This window comes from Aedes albopictus, chromosome 1, assembly GCF_035046485.1.
Source record: "Aedes albopictus strain Foshan chromosome 1, AalbF5, whole genome shotgun sequence".
Taxonomy (NCBI): domain Eukaryota; kingdom Metazoa; phylum Arthropoda; class Insecta; order Diptera; family Culicidae; genus Aedes; species Aedes albopictus.
The window spans coordinates 84,190,998-84,204,675 of NC_085136.1; the positions used below are offsets into that span (position 1 = coordinate 84,190,998).

Genomic DNA, 13,678 nt, shown 5'->3' on the forward strand with positions numbered 1-13,678 from the left:
AATTTTTAAAATGCAATGTGTTACTAATCAATATTTTTATTAATATTCTAATCTAATCTAATCTAATCTAATACAAACGCAGCCAGTACGAGAAAGCATCCTGGAAAGTAATCGGGTTAGATCACGCCCAATTACCTTTTTTGTCAATATTGAAGCTTGCAGCATATCAAAGATATGATACAAGCGTCAAAGCGGCCAGGCCTACTGCGTTGCATTAACCGCAGAGATGATTCTTCGAAATACCTCGAGTTTTGAACAGTTGTTCCTTCGTCGAAGCATTTCTCGAATCTACAGGGGAGGATGGATGCGTGGACATACCGTACCAAACGCTCCAGATAAATGTGGTTAAACATGGTTGAAATATTGTATGTAAATATAATAAAATGGAATGTCATATAATGAATATTGGAAAGGTCTCACCCATTTATTGAGTAGCTTTTGTTGTTCAATGTAGATCCTCCGGTTTTGTATAATCAGCTTCCTCACATAGTGTCATTTTGGACAACACTACCGCTAGTCATCACCAAATCAGAACTGTGGCAACATTCCCCAATCCGCACAATGGCATCACCAAAATCTTGTGAAAAACACAGCTTTTATCGCTATTGTTACTGATTGTAACCCGAAACGCGAAAATGGAGACGAATGCCGGCACCCCGATAGAAAAACTGAATTTGTAAAATCTTGGATCGTGCACCGATTGCACCCTCTTTGCTAACACTTTTCATATGTGAAAAACTCCCGGATGGCGTAGCGCCACCAACGCGGCACAAAAACGAACGAGGCTTTTAAAAATGTAGCCGCACGTGACACAGCAATCATCAGCAAGCTTGCAAGTGAGGTGCTAATCACTCAGAACTCTAAAACGTCTGAAATTAATAAACCGATCGCAAGTCTTACATAACACTTGAACACAGTCACTTGCTACTAGGCCAACGAGCATTAAATTTTATCTTTGATGTACCACTATCAACAGAAATGCACCAAGAATCACGCCGATCAAACCGAAAAAGTTGCCGGATGGCGTAGCACCGCCAGCCGATTCACAATTCCGCCGAACGCGTAACCGAGAAAAACCATGACAGATCCTAATCAATATTTTTATTAATATTTAGTGCAAAAATTAACCGTTGTATGGCGCCATTGTGTTTAGAAAATACACAGTTGTTGATATCTTTTATTATATGAACTACCAAAAAAGCTCATGTCTTCATCAAATTTGTACAGAAAGCTTATGACTTTGGAAGGGGGAAAATGAGGTAAGCAACTCCACCATTACGTGATGATATTGGGTAATTTTGGCACGGTAAAGGCTGGGTATGCTGCGCAATTCAGATCCCATTGTGATCCACTAGCCTCTGCCCAGCAACTCCTATCCCTACCTCCACGCGGTACCGGCCGGAAACTATGAGCAACCTTAGGGAAGATCGGGTAACCAACCCCGGTGGGAACTTTGATCGTAGGCTGACAGGGAAGGGGGGTTTGCTTCGGCAAACCTGAGCGTCTGTTCTCCAGGAGGAGCGGCTCACAACAGCGTCTGATCCCCATGTTAGGGGCGGCTGATCTACGTCCGAGTGCCAGAGAAGGACTCTAAGCTCAACTGTGCACTATGGTCCTCCGGAAAGTAGGGGGTTGGTGTCAGGCCCTACGAGCCAGCCGTAAAAAACCATTGTAACGGAAAATCAGCAACAGAATAATACGAACCGAGACCAACGGCAACGACCCCAGCGAACAAAAAGGACTTGCGATTGGAAACTCGGTACGTGGAACTGCCGATCGCTCAACTTCATTGGGAGCACCCGCATACTCGCCGATCTACTGAAGGACCACGGGTTCGGCATCGTAGCGCTGCAGCAGGTGTGTTAGATAGGATGGTGCGAACGTTTAGAGGTAATCATACCATCTACCAGAGCTGCGGCAACACACGCTAGCTGGGAACAGCTTTCATCGTGATGGGCGATATGCAGAGGCGCGTGATCGGTTGGTGGCCGATCGACGAAAGAATGTGCAGGTTGAGGGTCAAGGGCCGATTCTTCAACTTCAGCATAATAAACGTGCACAGCCCACACTCCGGAAGTACTGATGATGACAAGGACGCATTTTACGCGCAGCTCGAACGCGAGTTCGATCGCTGCCCAAGCCACGACGTCAAGATCATCATAGGTGATTTGAACGCTCAGGTAGGCCAGGAGGAGGAATTCAGACCGACGATTGATAAGTTCAGCGCCCACCAGCAGACGAACAAAAATGGCCTACGACTCATTGATTTTGCCACCTCCAAAAATATGTCCATACGTAGCACCTTTTTCCAACACAGCCTCCCTTATCGTTACACCTGGAAATCACCACAGCAGACGGAATCTCAAATCGACCATGTTCTGATTGACGGACGGCACTTCTCCGACATCATCGATGTCAGGACCTATCGTGGCGCCAACATCGACTCCGACCACTATCTGGTGTGGGTCAAACTGCGCCCAAAACTCTCCGTCACCAACAATGTACGGTACCGGCGACCGCCACGGTACAACCTAGAGCGACTGAAGCAACCAGATGTCGCCTCAGCATACGCGCAGAATCTCGAGGCCGCGTTGCCAGACGAGGGCGAGCTCGATGAGGCCCCTCTAGAGGACTGCTGGAGTACAGTGAAAGCAGCCATCAACGACGCAGCCGAGAGCACCATCGGGTACGTGGAACGGAATCGACGGAACGAATGGTTCGACGAAGAGTGTAGAACGGTTTTGGAGGAGAAGAACGCAGCGAGGGCGGTAGCAAAGGGACTCGACAGAACGTGGAACGTTACAAACAGAAGCGGAAACAGCAGAACCGCCTCTTTCGGGAGAAAAAGCGCCTCCTGGAAGAATCGGAGTGCGAAGAAATGGAACTGCTGTGCCGTTCCCAAGAAACACGGAAGTTCTATCAGAAGCTCAACGCATCCCGCAACGGCTTCGTGCCGCGAGCCGAAATATGCAGGGATAAAGACGGAGGCCTCTTGACGGGCGGACGTGAGGTGATCGAAAGGTGGAAGCAGCACTTCGATCAGCACCTGAACGGCATGGAGAACGTAGGCACGGGAGCCCACGGCAACGGAAGAAACGACGACGCCAGTGCAGCGGAGGACGGAAATGAACCAACTCCCACGCTGAGGGAAGTTAAGGATGCCATTCACCAGCTCAAAACCAACAAAGCAGCTGGTAAGGATGGTATCGCAGCTGAACTCATCAAGATGGGCCCAGAAAAGTTGGCCACCTGTCTGCATCGGCTGATAGTCAGGATCTGGGAAACCGAACAGCTACCGGAGGAGTGGAAGGAAGGGGTAATCTGCCCCATTCACAAGAAAGGCGACCATTTGGAATGTGAGAACTTCAGGGCGATCACTATTTTGAATGCTGCCTATAAAGTGCTATCCCAGATCATCTTCCGTCGTCTGTCACCTAAAACAAATGAGTTCGTGGGAAGTTATCAAGCCGGTTTCATCGACGGCCGGTCGACAACAGACCAGATCTTTACCGTACGGCAAATCCTCCAGAAATGCCGTGAATACCAGGTCCCAACGCATCACCTGTCCATCGACTTCAAAGCGGCATACGACAGTATCGATCGCGCAGAGCTATGGAGAATCATGGACGAAAACGGCTTTCCTGGGAAGCTGACTAGACTGATTAAAGCAACGATGGACGGTGTGCAAAACTGCGTAAGGGTTTCGGGTGAACTATCCAGTTCATTCGAATCTCGCCGGGGGCTGTGACAAGGTGATGGCCTCTCATGCCTACTCTTCAACATCGCTCTGGAAGGTGTGATGCGACGAGCCGGGCTCAACAGCCGGGGAACGATTTTCACAAAATCCGGACAATTTGTGTGCTTTGCATGTCGTCCGCATTATTGCCAGAATATTTGGAACGGTGGCAGAGCTGCCCGGGTAGACGAGAATATCTAAATCATATCTCAAATCGAACACTTTTTGCTGGCATAGCTCGATGTGATTTTGATGAGTTATTCAAAAATCTAGTGAATATCTCACGAATAGCTCAAAGTGATATGGTATCAGTTGTTGTTCTTGTCGAAATAGCTGAAAATTTCTACATAAGAACAAGTTTAGCTCTTCTGCACGAAATAAAACACATACACCCATAGAGATGGCTCAATGTTAGTGAAATGCCAAGTGCTCCTTTCTGAGCTGTGGATACGAAGAACCGCATGCTCTTATTCCCATGTCATTTACAACAGCGAGCCACAGTTGAGTGGTAAGCATCGCCGCCTGTGAATCCTAAGGTCGTAGGTTCGATGCTGGATGCTGCCATTTTTTCATTTTTTTTTCTAGAAAAAAGTGACAAATCTTGTCTGCTATTATTTTGATCTTGTAATATCTTAACGAGCTATTATTGAGTAGTTCACCATATTAGATTTTGCTATTATTTCTGTTCTTTTACCTCTTATATCAATCAAACTAATATCAGTTTTTGCTCTTCAGTAATTCAATCAATCATAACTGAATATGCTATTCATCAGATTTTTCCACCTACTCGGGTGTACACCCGCCTGAAACGCGAAGCAGCAAAGGTCGGACTGGTGGCGAATGCCTCAAAAACAAAGTACATGCTGGTAGGTGGAACCGAACACGACCGGATCCGTCTGGGTAGTAATGTTACGATAGACGGGGATACTTTCGAGGTGGTGGAGGAATTCGTCTACCTCGGATCCTTACTGACGGCTGACAACAACGTGAGTCGTGAAATTCGGATGCGCATCATCAGCGGAAGTCGTGCCTACTACGGGCTCCAGAAGAAACTGCGGTCGAAAAAGATTCACCCACGCACTAAATGCACCATGTACAAAACGCTAATAAGACAGGTGATCCTCTACGGGCACGAGACATGGACCATGCTCGAGGAGGACCTGCAAGCACTCGGAGTTTCCGAGCGACGCGTGCTGAGGACGATATTCGACGGTGTGCAGGAGAACGGTGTGTGGCGGAGAAGGATGAACCACGAGCTCGCTGCACTTTACGGCGAACCCAGCATCCAGAAGGTGGCCAAAGCCGGAAGGATACGGTGGGCAGGGCTTGTTGCAAGAATGCCGGACAACAACCCTGCAAAGCTGGTGTTTGCAACTGATCCGGTTGGCACAAGAAGGCGTGGAGCGCAGAGAGCACGATGGGCGGACCAGGTGGAGCAATACAATCGATCGAGAACAGCTATGGCAGATTATGCACGAATACGGATTCCCGGATAAACTGATACGATTGATCAAGGCGACGATGGATCGAGTGATGTGCCTAGTTCGAGTATCAGGGACACTCTCGAGTCCCTCGCAGAGGGTTACGGCAAGCTGATGGTCTTTTGTGCTTGCTGTTCAACATTGCGTTAGAGGGTGTAACAAGGAGAGCGGGAATCAACACGAGTGGGTCGATTTTCACTAAGTCCGTTCAGCTGCTTGGTTTCGCTGATGATATTGATATTATTGGTCGTAAATTTGAGACGATGGCGGAAACGTACATCCGACTAAAGAGTGAAGCCAGGCGAATCGGATTAGTCATTAATGTGTGGAAGACAAAATATATGATGGCAAAGGGCTCCAGGGAGGAATCACCGCGCCCGCCACCCCGAATTCATATCGACGGTGATGAAATCGAGGCGGTTGAAGAATTCGTGTACTTGGGCTCACTGGTGACTGCCGACAACGATACCAGCAGAGAAATTCAGAGACGCATTGTGGCAGGAAATCGTGCTTACTTTGGACACCGCAGAACTCTACGATTGAATAAAGTTCACCTTAACACGAAGTTAACTATCTACAAAACGCTGATGAGACCGGTCGTTCTCTATGGGCACGAAACATGGACCCTTCGTGCAGAGCACCAACGCGCCCTTAGGGTTTTCGAACGGAAGGTGTGCAGATGGAAGACGGGACTTGGAGAAGGCGAATGAACCACGAGCAGCATCAGCTGCTGTGAGAACCAACCATCGTCCATACCGCGAAAATAGGGAGGCTACGGTGGGCGGGTAACGCCATCAGGATGTCGTATAGCAACCCGACTAAAATGGTTCTCGAGAGTCATCCGACCGGTACAAGAAGACGTGGTGCGCAGCGAGCCAGGTGGGTCGACCAAGTGGAGGACTGGACACAAACAGCCATGGACCGAGTGGAATGTAGACGGCTATTATGTGAAGCAGTGGCCACTCCGGCCATAGCCAGATTGGTAAGCAAGGTAAGGTTTTCAGAACCGCTATAAAACCTTATACCTTTTATTGTAGTTTTGTGATGATTGTAAGAACCTTTTCCAGTTTGATCCAATAGCATATCCATTTTGTTTGAGTTCATGCTGGTGGTCTAGGTTCGTATTATACTCAGGGCCGTATCTAAGGGGGGGCGGTGAGGACCCAAACATTCTAGGGGTCCCACAAAAACCATTTTTGGTTGTCAAAATCAAAGAAAAACTTTGTTGCTCATCGCATTTCTACCTGCAAAGGGCCTCCACACCCGCTCGGGCCCCGGGATCCCAAAATCTTTAATCCGAGCCCGATTACACTGTTGCTGGTTTTCCGTTGCAGCTCTTTTTTACGACAGGCTCGCAGGATCTGACACCAACCTCTTACTTCCCAGCTACTCGGATGTTGATCAGCCACCCCTAACATGGTGATCAGACGCTGGTGTGAGCCGCTCCTTCTGGAGAACAGACGCTCAGGTTTGTAGGAGCAAACTCTCCTACCCGATTAACCTAAGGACAAAGTTCCAACCGGTACCCTATCTTCCCAAAGGTTGCAAGCAGCCTGGCTGGTACCACGCGGAGGTAGGGATAGGAGTTGCCGGGCAAAGGCTAGTGATCTCAAAACTGACCAATGTCTACGTGCTTATAGGCTTTTATGTCTGATAGCATGCTGAAAACCACATCCAGCTGCATCAGCTATGCTATCTCAACACTCACCTGAAAAACTCCCGATTGCCTTTGTACCATTTGACGGAGTGCAGCTTTTGATTCTGCAGATCGTACGAACAGGCCAACGTAACCGTCGCCCGAAGGTCCACTATTTCCGGCACGTTGATGTCGGTCAACTGAATGGCTCCCACCGGCCAGCATTCTGAAAAGGGGAAGATAAAATGAGTGCGCATGAGAACACGCTAGGTATAAATTTGAAATTGATGCATTACTGTAAGCCCATCGGTCAGTCGGTTATCGAATGACTCGCTGTGGTACGTCGGTCATGGAGTGGTATGTTATTCGATTTTCTGGAAATGTCGATGCTACTCGGCATGTGCATGGACAATTGCTACGAACACAAGGGGACATGGTGGGTTCAACCACCACTGATTCGCGTATAAAAGGGTCCCGTCGAACTGGTTCGCTACTGCTTCCAAAAACTATATGACCACACTTGAACGTCTGAAAGGGGCTTTGTGTGGTCATGATTACACAAAGAAATCTTCTTTTTATTGGCGTAACGTAACGATTCAATTTTTTTTATCTGTAATAACGAGATTTTTAGCCCTAGGCTAGTTTATCTCGGGACCCACGTTTTACTTCCCTTCCGAAGGAAGAACTCACATTTTTGCGAGTTTGTCGGGAGTGGGATTCGATCCCAGGTCTTCGGCGAGATAGTCAAGTGTTCTAACCATCACACCAGGTCCGCTCCACACGTTCCAAATTTTACATATTCGTTAATGTGGACCGTTTTGCCGATATCCTACTTTTGAATTCCTCTCCTTCTTGACGCAATGTCCCAACAGGAACAAAGTCTACTCCTCAGCTAAGTGTTCTAAAAGCATTTCCACAGTTATTAACTGAGAGCTTCCTCTACCAATGATCATTTTGCACATGTAAATCGTGTGGCAGTCACGAAGATACTCTATGACCAAGGAAGTCAAAGAAATTTCCATAACGAAAACTTCCTGGATCGACCAGGATGCGAACCTAGACAGACACCCTCAGTATGGTCTTGCTAGAAATTTATCCCCTTTCTATGTCATCAATATATCTATGGAGATTTCCATTATACGAAGTCGGTTGAATTCGAGTGATTTGCATTGGTCCCAGAATTATGACAAACAGGATGCTTTATCGCAATGCATTGTCTGACGTGTGTCAGACAGTAAATACAACTGTCACAGCAATAAGTCCCGCGACGGCAATCGAGTGACTGTTTTAAAAGCCCATTGCAGCGTCCTACCGTTATCATCCACGTCACATCCCTCCCGTATTCTCATTTTGTGAGCCTTTATCCAATCGACATTAATTCACAATTCACCCATGTCTCGCCATTGCATTCGTAGTTGTTGTTGTAGTGTTGATGATGATGACACCAAACATGGAAAAGCATCAAAATAACAGCCCACCCATTTGTGCGAAAATGTGCTGCCTGCTCACCAATCAGGATCAGGCGGCGATGCAGTTCAACGGCAACGGCGAGGCCAGTCAATTTTCGGTAAAATAAATGTTCGAACGTGGTTCTCGATTTCAATGATCTCGGTGGGAACAATAATAGCTGGCAGTTTTAATTATTATTGCACAGCTTGGTGATCGATTGGGTTTTGGGTTCATTATTCTCCAGAGTTGTTTTTTTACATTTGATATTTTTTGCGCGTCATCTTCTGGAAATTGAAATAAAATTTCAACTTCAAATGACTCTGGAAAATTCTGCGAACAAAAATCTGTCGAAAACCAAAAGTTGTTTAAATGAGCTTAGGTTGGAGAGAGGTCTCCAAAGACTCCCTTGAATATGGGTCGCTGAAATACTATGAAATCCTCTTAAACCTCGAACTACCTTTGAGAGCTCTGTCCTCTATAAACACTTTTGGGGCCTGTTGGAACCCCAGGATATGCCTTTGAATGCATGGATACTCCTCCAAGTCCCTCATGAGACCCCCTGTAAACTAATTATAAACTCTCCCGAAGCCTCATTAAACTCTCTGAAACATCCTGAAGCCCGCGAAAAAACAACGAAAACATCTTAAACAACAACAGCCCTGAGCCCCATGGAACCCACTTGAACTCTCTGGATCGCCTTGTACATATGTACATTTATTTGTTCGACATCACATTTAAGACAAGACATAATCAACAATAGTACGCCACAATACTCGGTTTGTGGCTGCCGTTCTCGATACTCGGTCGCGGCCAATGCTCGCCAAGTCACGCTCCACCTGGTCCACCCATCGTGCTCTCTGTGCTCCACGCCTTCTTGTGCCAACCGGATCAGTTGCAAACACCAGCTTTGCAGGGTTGTTGTCCGGCATTCTTTCAATGTGCCCTGCCTACCGTATCCTTCCAGCTTTGGCCACCTTCTGGATGCTGGGCTCGCCGTAAAGTGCAGCAAGCTCGTGGTTCATCCTTCTCCGCCACAAACCGTTCTCCTGCAGACCGCCGAAGATCGTCCTTAGTACGCGTCGCTCGAAAACTCCGAGTGCTTGAAGGTGCATTTGGTGCGTGGGTGAATCTTTTTCGACCGCAGTTTCTTCTGGAGCCCGTAGTAGGCCCGACTTCCGCTGATGATGCGCCTCCGAATTTCTCGGCTCACGTTGTTGTCAGCCGTCAGTAAGGATCCGAGGTAGACGAATTCCTCTACCACCTCGAAAGTATCCCCGTCTATCGTAACATTACTACCCAGACGGATCCGGTCGTGTTCGGTTCCGCCTACCAGCATGTACTTTGTTTTTGAGGCATTCACCACCAGTCCGACCTTTGCTGCTTCACGTTTCAGGGGGGTGTACAGTTCTGCCACCGTTCCAAATGTTCTAGCGATAATGTCCATGTCGTCCGCAAAACACACAAATTGACCAGATTTTGTGAAAATCGTTCCCCGGCTGTTGAGCCCGGCTCGTCGCATCACACCTTCCAGCGCGATGTTGAAGAGTAGACATGAGAGTCCGTCACCTTGTCGCAGTCCCCGGCAAGATAAGAATGAACTGGATAGTTCACCCGAAACCCTTACGCAGTTTTGCACACCGTCCATCGTTGCTTTAATCAGTCTAGTCAGCTTCCTAGGAAAGCCGTTTTCGTCCATGATTCTCCATAGCTCTGCGCGGTCGATGCTGTCGTATGCCGCTTTGAAGTCGATGAACAGGTGGTGCGTTGGGATCTGGTATTCACGGCATTTCTGGAGGATTTGCCGTACGGTAAAGATCTGGTCCGTTGTCGACCGGCCGTCGATGAAGCCGGCTTGATAACTTCCCACGAACTCATTTGTTTTAGGTGACAGACGACGGAAGATGATCTAGGATAGCACTTTGTAGGCAGCATTCAAAATAGTGATCGCCCTGAAGTTCTCACATTCCAAATGGTCGCCTTTCTTGTGAATGGGGCAGATTACCCCTTTCTTCCACTCCTCCGGTAGCTGTTCGGTTTCCCAGATCCTGACTATCAGCCGATGCAGACAGGTGGCCAACTTTTCTGGGCCCATCTTGATGAGTTCAGCTGCGATACCATCCTTACCAGCTGCTTTGTTGGTTTTGAGCTGGTGAATGGCATCCTTAACTTCCCTCAGCGTGGGAGTTGGTTCATTTCCGTCCTCCGCTGCACTGGCGTCGTCGTTCCTTCCGTTGCCGTGGGCTCCCGTGCCTACGTTCTCCACGCCGTTCAGGTGCTGATCGAAGTGCTGCTTCCACCTTTCGATCACCTCACGTCCGTCCGTCAAGAGGCCTCCGTCTTTATCCCTGCATATTTCGGCTCGCGGCACGAAGCCGTTGCGGGATGCGTTGAGCTTCTGATAGAACTTCCGTGTTTCCTGGGAACGGCACAGCAGTTCCATTTCTTCACACTCCGCTTCTTCCAGGCGGCGCTTTTTCTCCCGAAAGAGGCGGGTCTGCTGTTTCCGCTTCTGATTGTAATGTTCCACGTTCTGTCGAGTCCCTTGCTGCAGCATTACCGCCCTCGCTGCGTTCTTCTCCTCCAAAAACATTCTGCACTCTTCGTCGAACCATTCGTTCCGTCGATTCCGTTCCACGTACCCGATGGTGCTCTCGACTGCGTCGTTGATGGCTGCTTTCACTGTACTCCAGCAGTCCTCTAGAGGGGCCTCATCGAGCTCGCCCTCGTCTGGCAACGCGGCTTCGAGATTCTGCGCGTATGCTGAGGCGACATCCGGTTGCTTCAGTCGCTCTAGGTTGTACCATGGCGGTCGCCGGTACCGTACATTGTTAATGACGGAGAGTTTTGGGAGCCGTTTGACCATCACCTGATAGTGGTCAGAGTCGATGTTGGCACCGCGATAGGTCCTGACGTCGATAATGTAGGAGAAGTGCCGTCCGTCAATCAGAACATGGTCGATTTGCTGTGGTGATCTCCAGGTGTAACGATAAGGGAGGCTGTGTTGGAAAAAGGTGCTACGTATGGCCATAATTTTGGAGGCGGCGATATCAATGAGTCGTAGGCCGTTTTCGTTCGTCTGCTGGTGGGCGCTGAACCTACCAATCGTCGGTCTGAATTCCTCCTCCTGGCCTACCTGAGCGTTCAAATCACCTATGATGATCTTGACGTCGTGGCTTGGGTAGCGATCGTACTCGCGTTTGAGCTGCGCGTAAAATGCGTCCTTGTCATCATCAGTACTTCCGGAAAGTGGGCTGTGCATGTTTATTATGCTGAAGTTGAAGAATCGGCCCTTCATCCTCAACCTGCACATTCTTTCGTCGATCGGCCACCAACCGATCACGCGCCTCTGCATATCACCCATCACGATGAAAGCTGTTCCCAGCTCGCGTGTGTTGCCGCAGCTCTGGTAGATGGTATGATTACCTCTAAACGTTCGCACCATAGATCCTGTCCAACACACCTCCTGCAGCGCTACGATGCCGAACCCGCGGTCGTTCAGTAGATCGGCGAGTATGCGGGTGCTCCCAATGACGTTGAGAGATCGGCAGTTCCATCTACCGAGTTTCCAATCGCAAGTCCTTTTTGTTCGCTGGGGTCGTTGCCGTTGGTCTCGGTTCGTATTATTATGTTGCTGATTTTTCCTTACAATGGTTTTTTACGGCTGGCTCGTAGGGCCTGACACCAACCCCCTACTTTCCGGAGGACCATAGTGCACAGTTGAGCTTAGAGTCCTTCCCTGGCACTCGGACGTAGATCAGCCGCCCCTAACATGGGGATCAGGCGCTGTTGTGAGCCACTCCTCCTGGAGAACAGACGCTCAGGTTTGCCGAAGTGTTCTAGGGGGTCTCAGGGGATTTAAGAGGGGAACCTGGACGTATCAGGGGTGCTTCAAATGGATTCAGGGTAAACCAGGGGGTCTCAGGGGTGTTCCAGGTAGACTTAGGGGGTGTCAGGAAGGCTCCAAAGGGGATCTTAATGCCCTTCCGAGGGTTTCAAGCGGCTTTCATAGGGTCTAAGGGGCGTGTCAGAAGTCCCATTGGGTTTTGAGGGGGATACCAGGAGGTCTCAGAGGTCTTTAAGGAGGGGTCTCCAGTTAGCCTAGTGGTTAAGGCTATGTATCGCCAATCCGGAGACGGCGGGTTCAATTCCCGTTTAAGTCGAAAAACTTTTTTCGACTCCCTGGGCATAGTTTATCGTTGTACTTACCACACAATGTATAAATTCATACAATGGCTAGCAAAGAAAGTCCTTCAATTAATAACTGTGGAAGTGGTCTGAGAACACTAAGTTGAAGAGAGGCAGGCCAAGTTCCCATGCGAACGTTGAGCCACAAAGAAGAAAAAGAAGGAGGCCTGAACGGGTTTAAGGATGGTTACAGGCGATCTCAGGGGCGCTTCAGGGGGTTTCGGGGGCTTTTGCAGGGACTCCAGCGGGTCTCTTGAAAATTCCAGATGTTGTCAAGTGGGTCTTATCAGGCCTCAGATGGTTTCAATGGGGATTCAGGGGGTCTTTGGGACATCTAATGGATCCTTGGGGATTTCAAGGGTGTTGCAGGGGTCGCAGAGGATTTTAGTGAGGTTTCAGGGGGTCTCAGGAGAACTACAGGGCTTCATGAGAGAGCTCCATAGTCCTGGATCCCTCTGAAACGCCCTTTAAAACTCTTATAGCACCACTGAAAGGGTGTTATAATACTACTCTTGAAGCCCTCTGAAGCGCACCTTAAACTACTTGGAACCATCTTAATCCTCTAGAAACTCCCATGAAGCTCCCAAAACACACCTGCAACCTCCTGGAACCTCCTCATCCTCTTTTTAGGATCTGAATCCTCGGAAATCCCTTTAACCCTCTAATACCCAACCCCGCCTTTAGACGGGGTATAGTTTTAGCATTTTTGTAATTTTTGTTTTGTGGACAATCAGAATTTTTATATTTTTGGCTGACATTAAGGACTGTTCTGTATATCTCAAAATGGTTTTTGGTGTCTTTTAAAGTGTATTTACATTTTTTAAAAATCATTTAAAAATTGATGTTTTAGTCACCTTTCAGAAGTCATGGTTTATTTTGTATTGAATCGTTACAAATCACATATTTTTAATTTTTCCCAAATCATTCTATCATAGTGAAATAGTTTAAGGGAGTCGAATACACTTTTAAATTATTTTCCTTGAAATTTCACGGAAAATAAAATTGTCAATGAAAAAAAATTAAAATATTAATATTTCAACAATAGTCATAAAATCTTAAAATGTTTTCTTCTCAAAAAATCCGCATCCCGAAAAGGCTTCCAGGAAAAATATAAAAGTAGGGGGATGTTCAAAAATAAAAATTAGAAAAATCAAAAACCGAAATTTACAAAATCGAGAATTAAAAAGAATC

At 47.9% G+C, this 13,678-nt stretch overlaps 1 protein-coding gene across 1 annotated transcript in view; it reads right to left on the reverse strand.

The window, feature by feature from the left end:
- The window catches only part of LOC109427463 (uncharacterized), a 191,400-nt gene that overhangs the window by 51,808 nt on the left and 125,914 nt on the right, over positions 1 to 13,678 (reverse strand). The window contains exon 2 of the mRNA XM_062845611.1: positions 6,926 to 7,079. Coding sequence (XP_062701595.1) covers positions 6,926 to 7,079 — 154 coding nt within the window. The remainder of the gene's footprint in view (positions 1 to 6,925; positions 7,080 to 13,678) is intronic.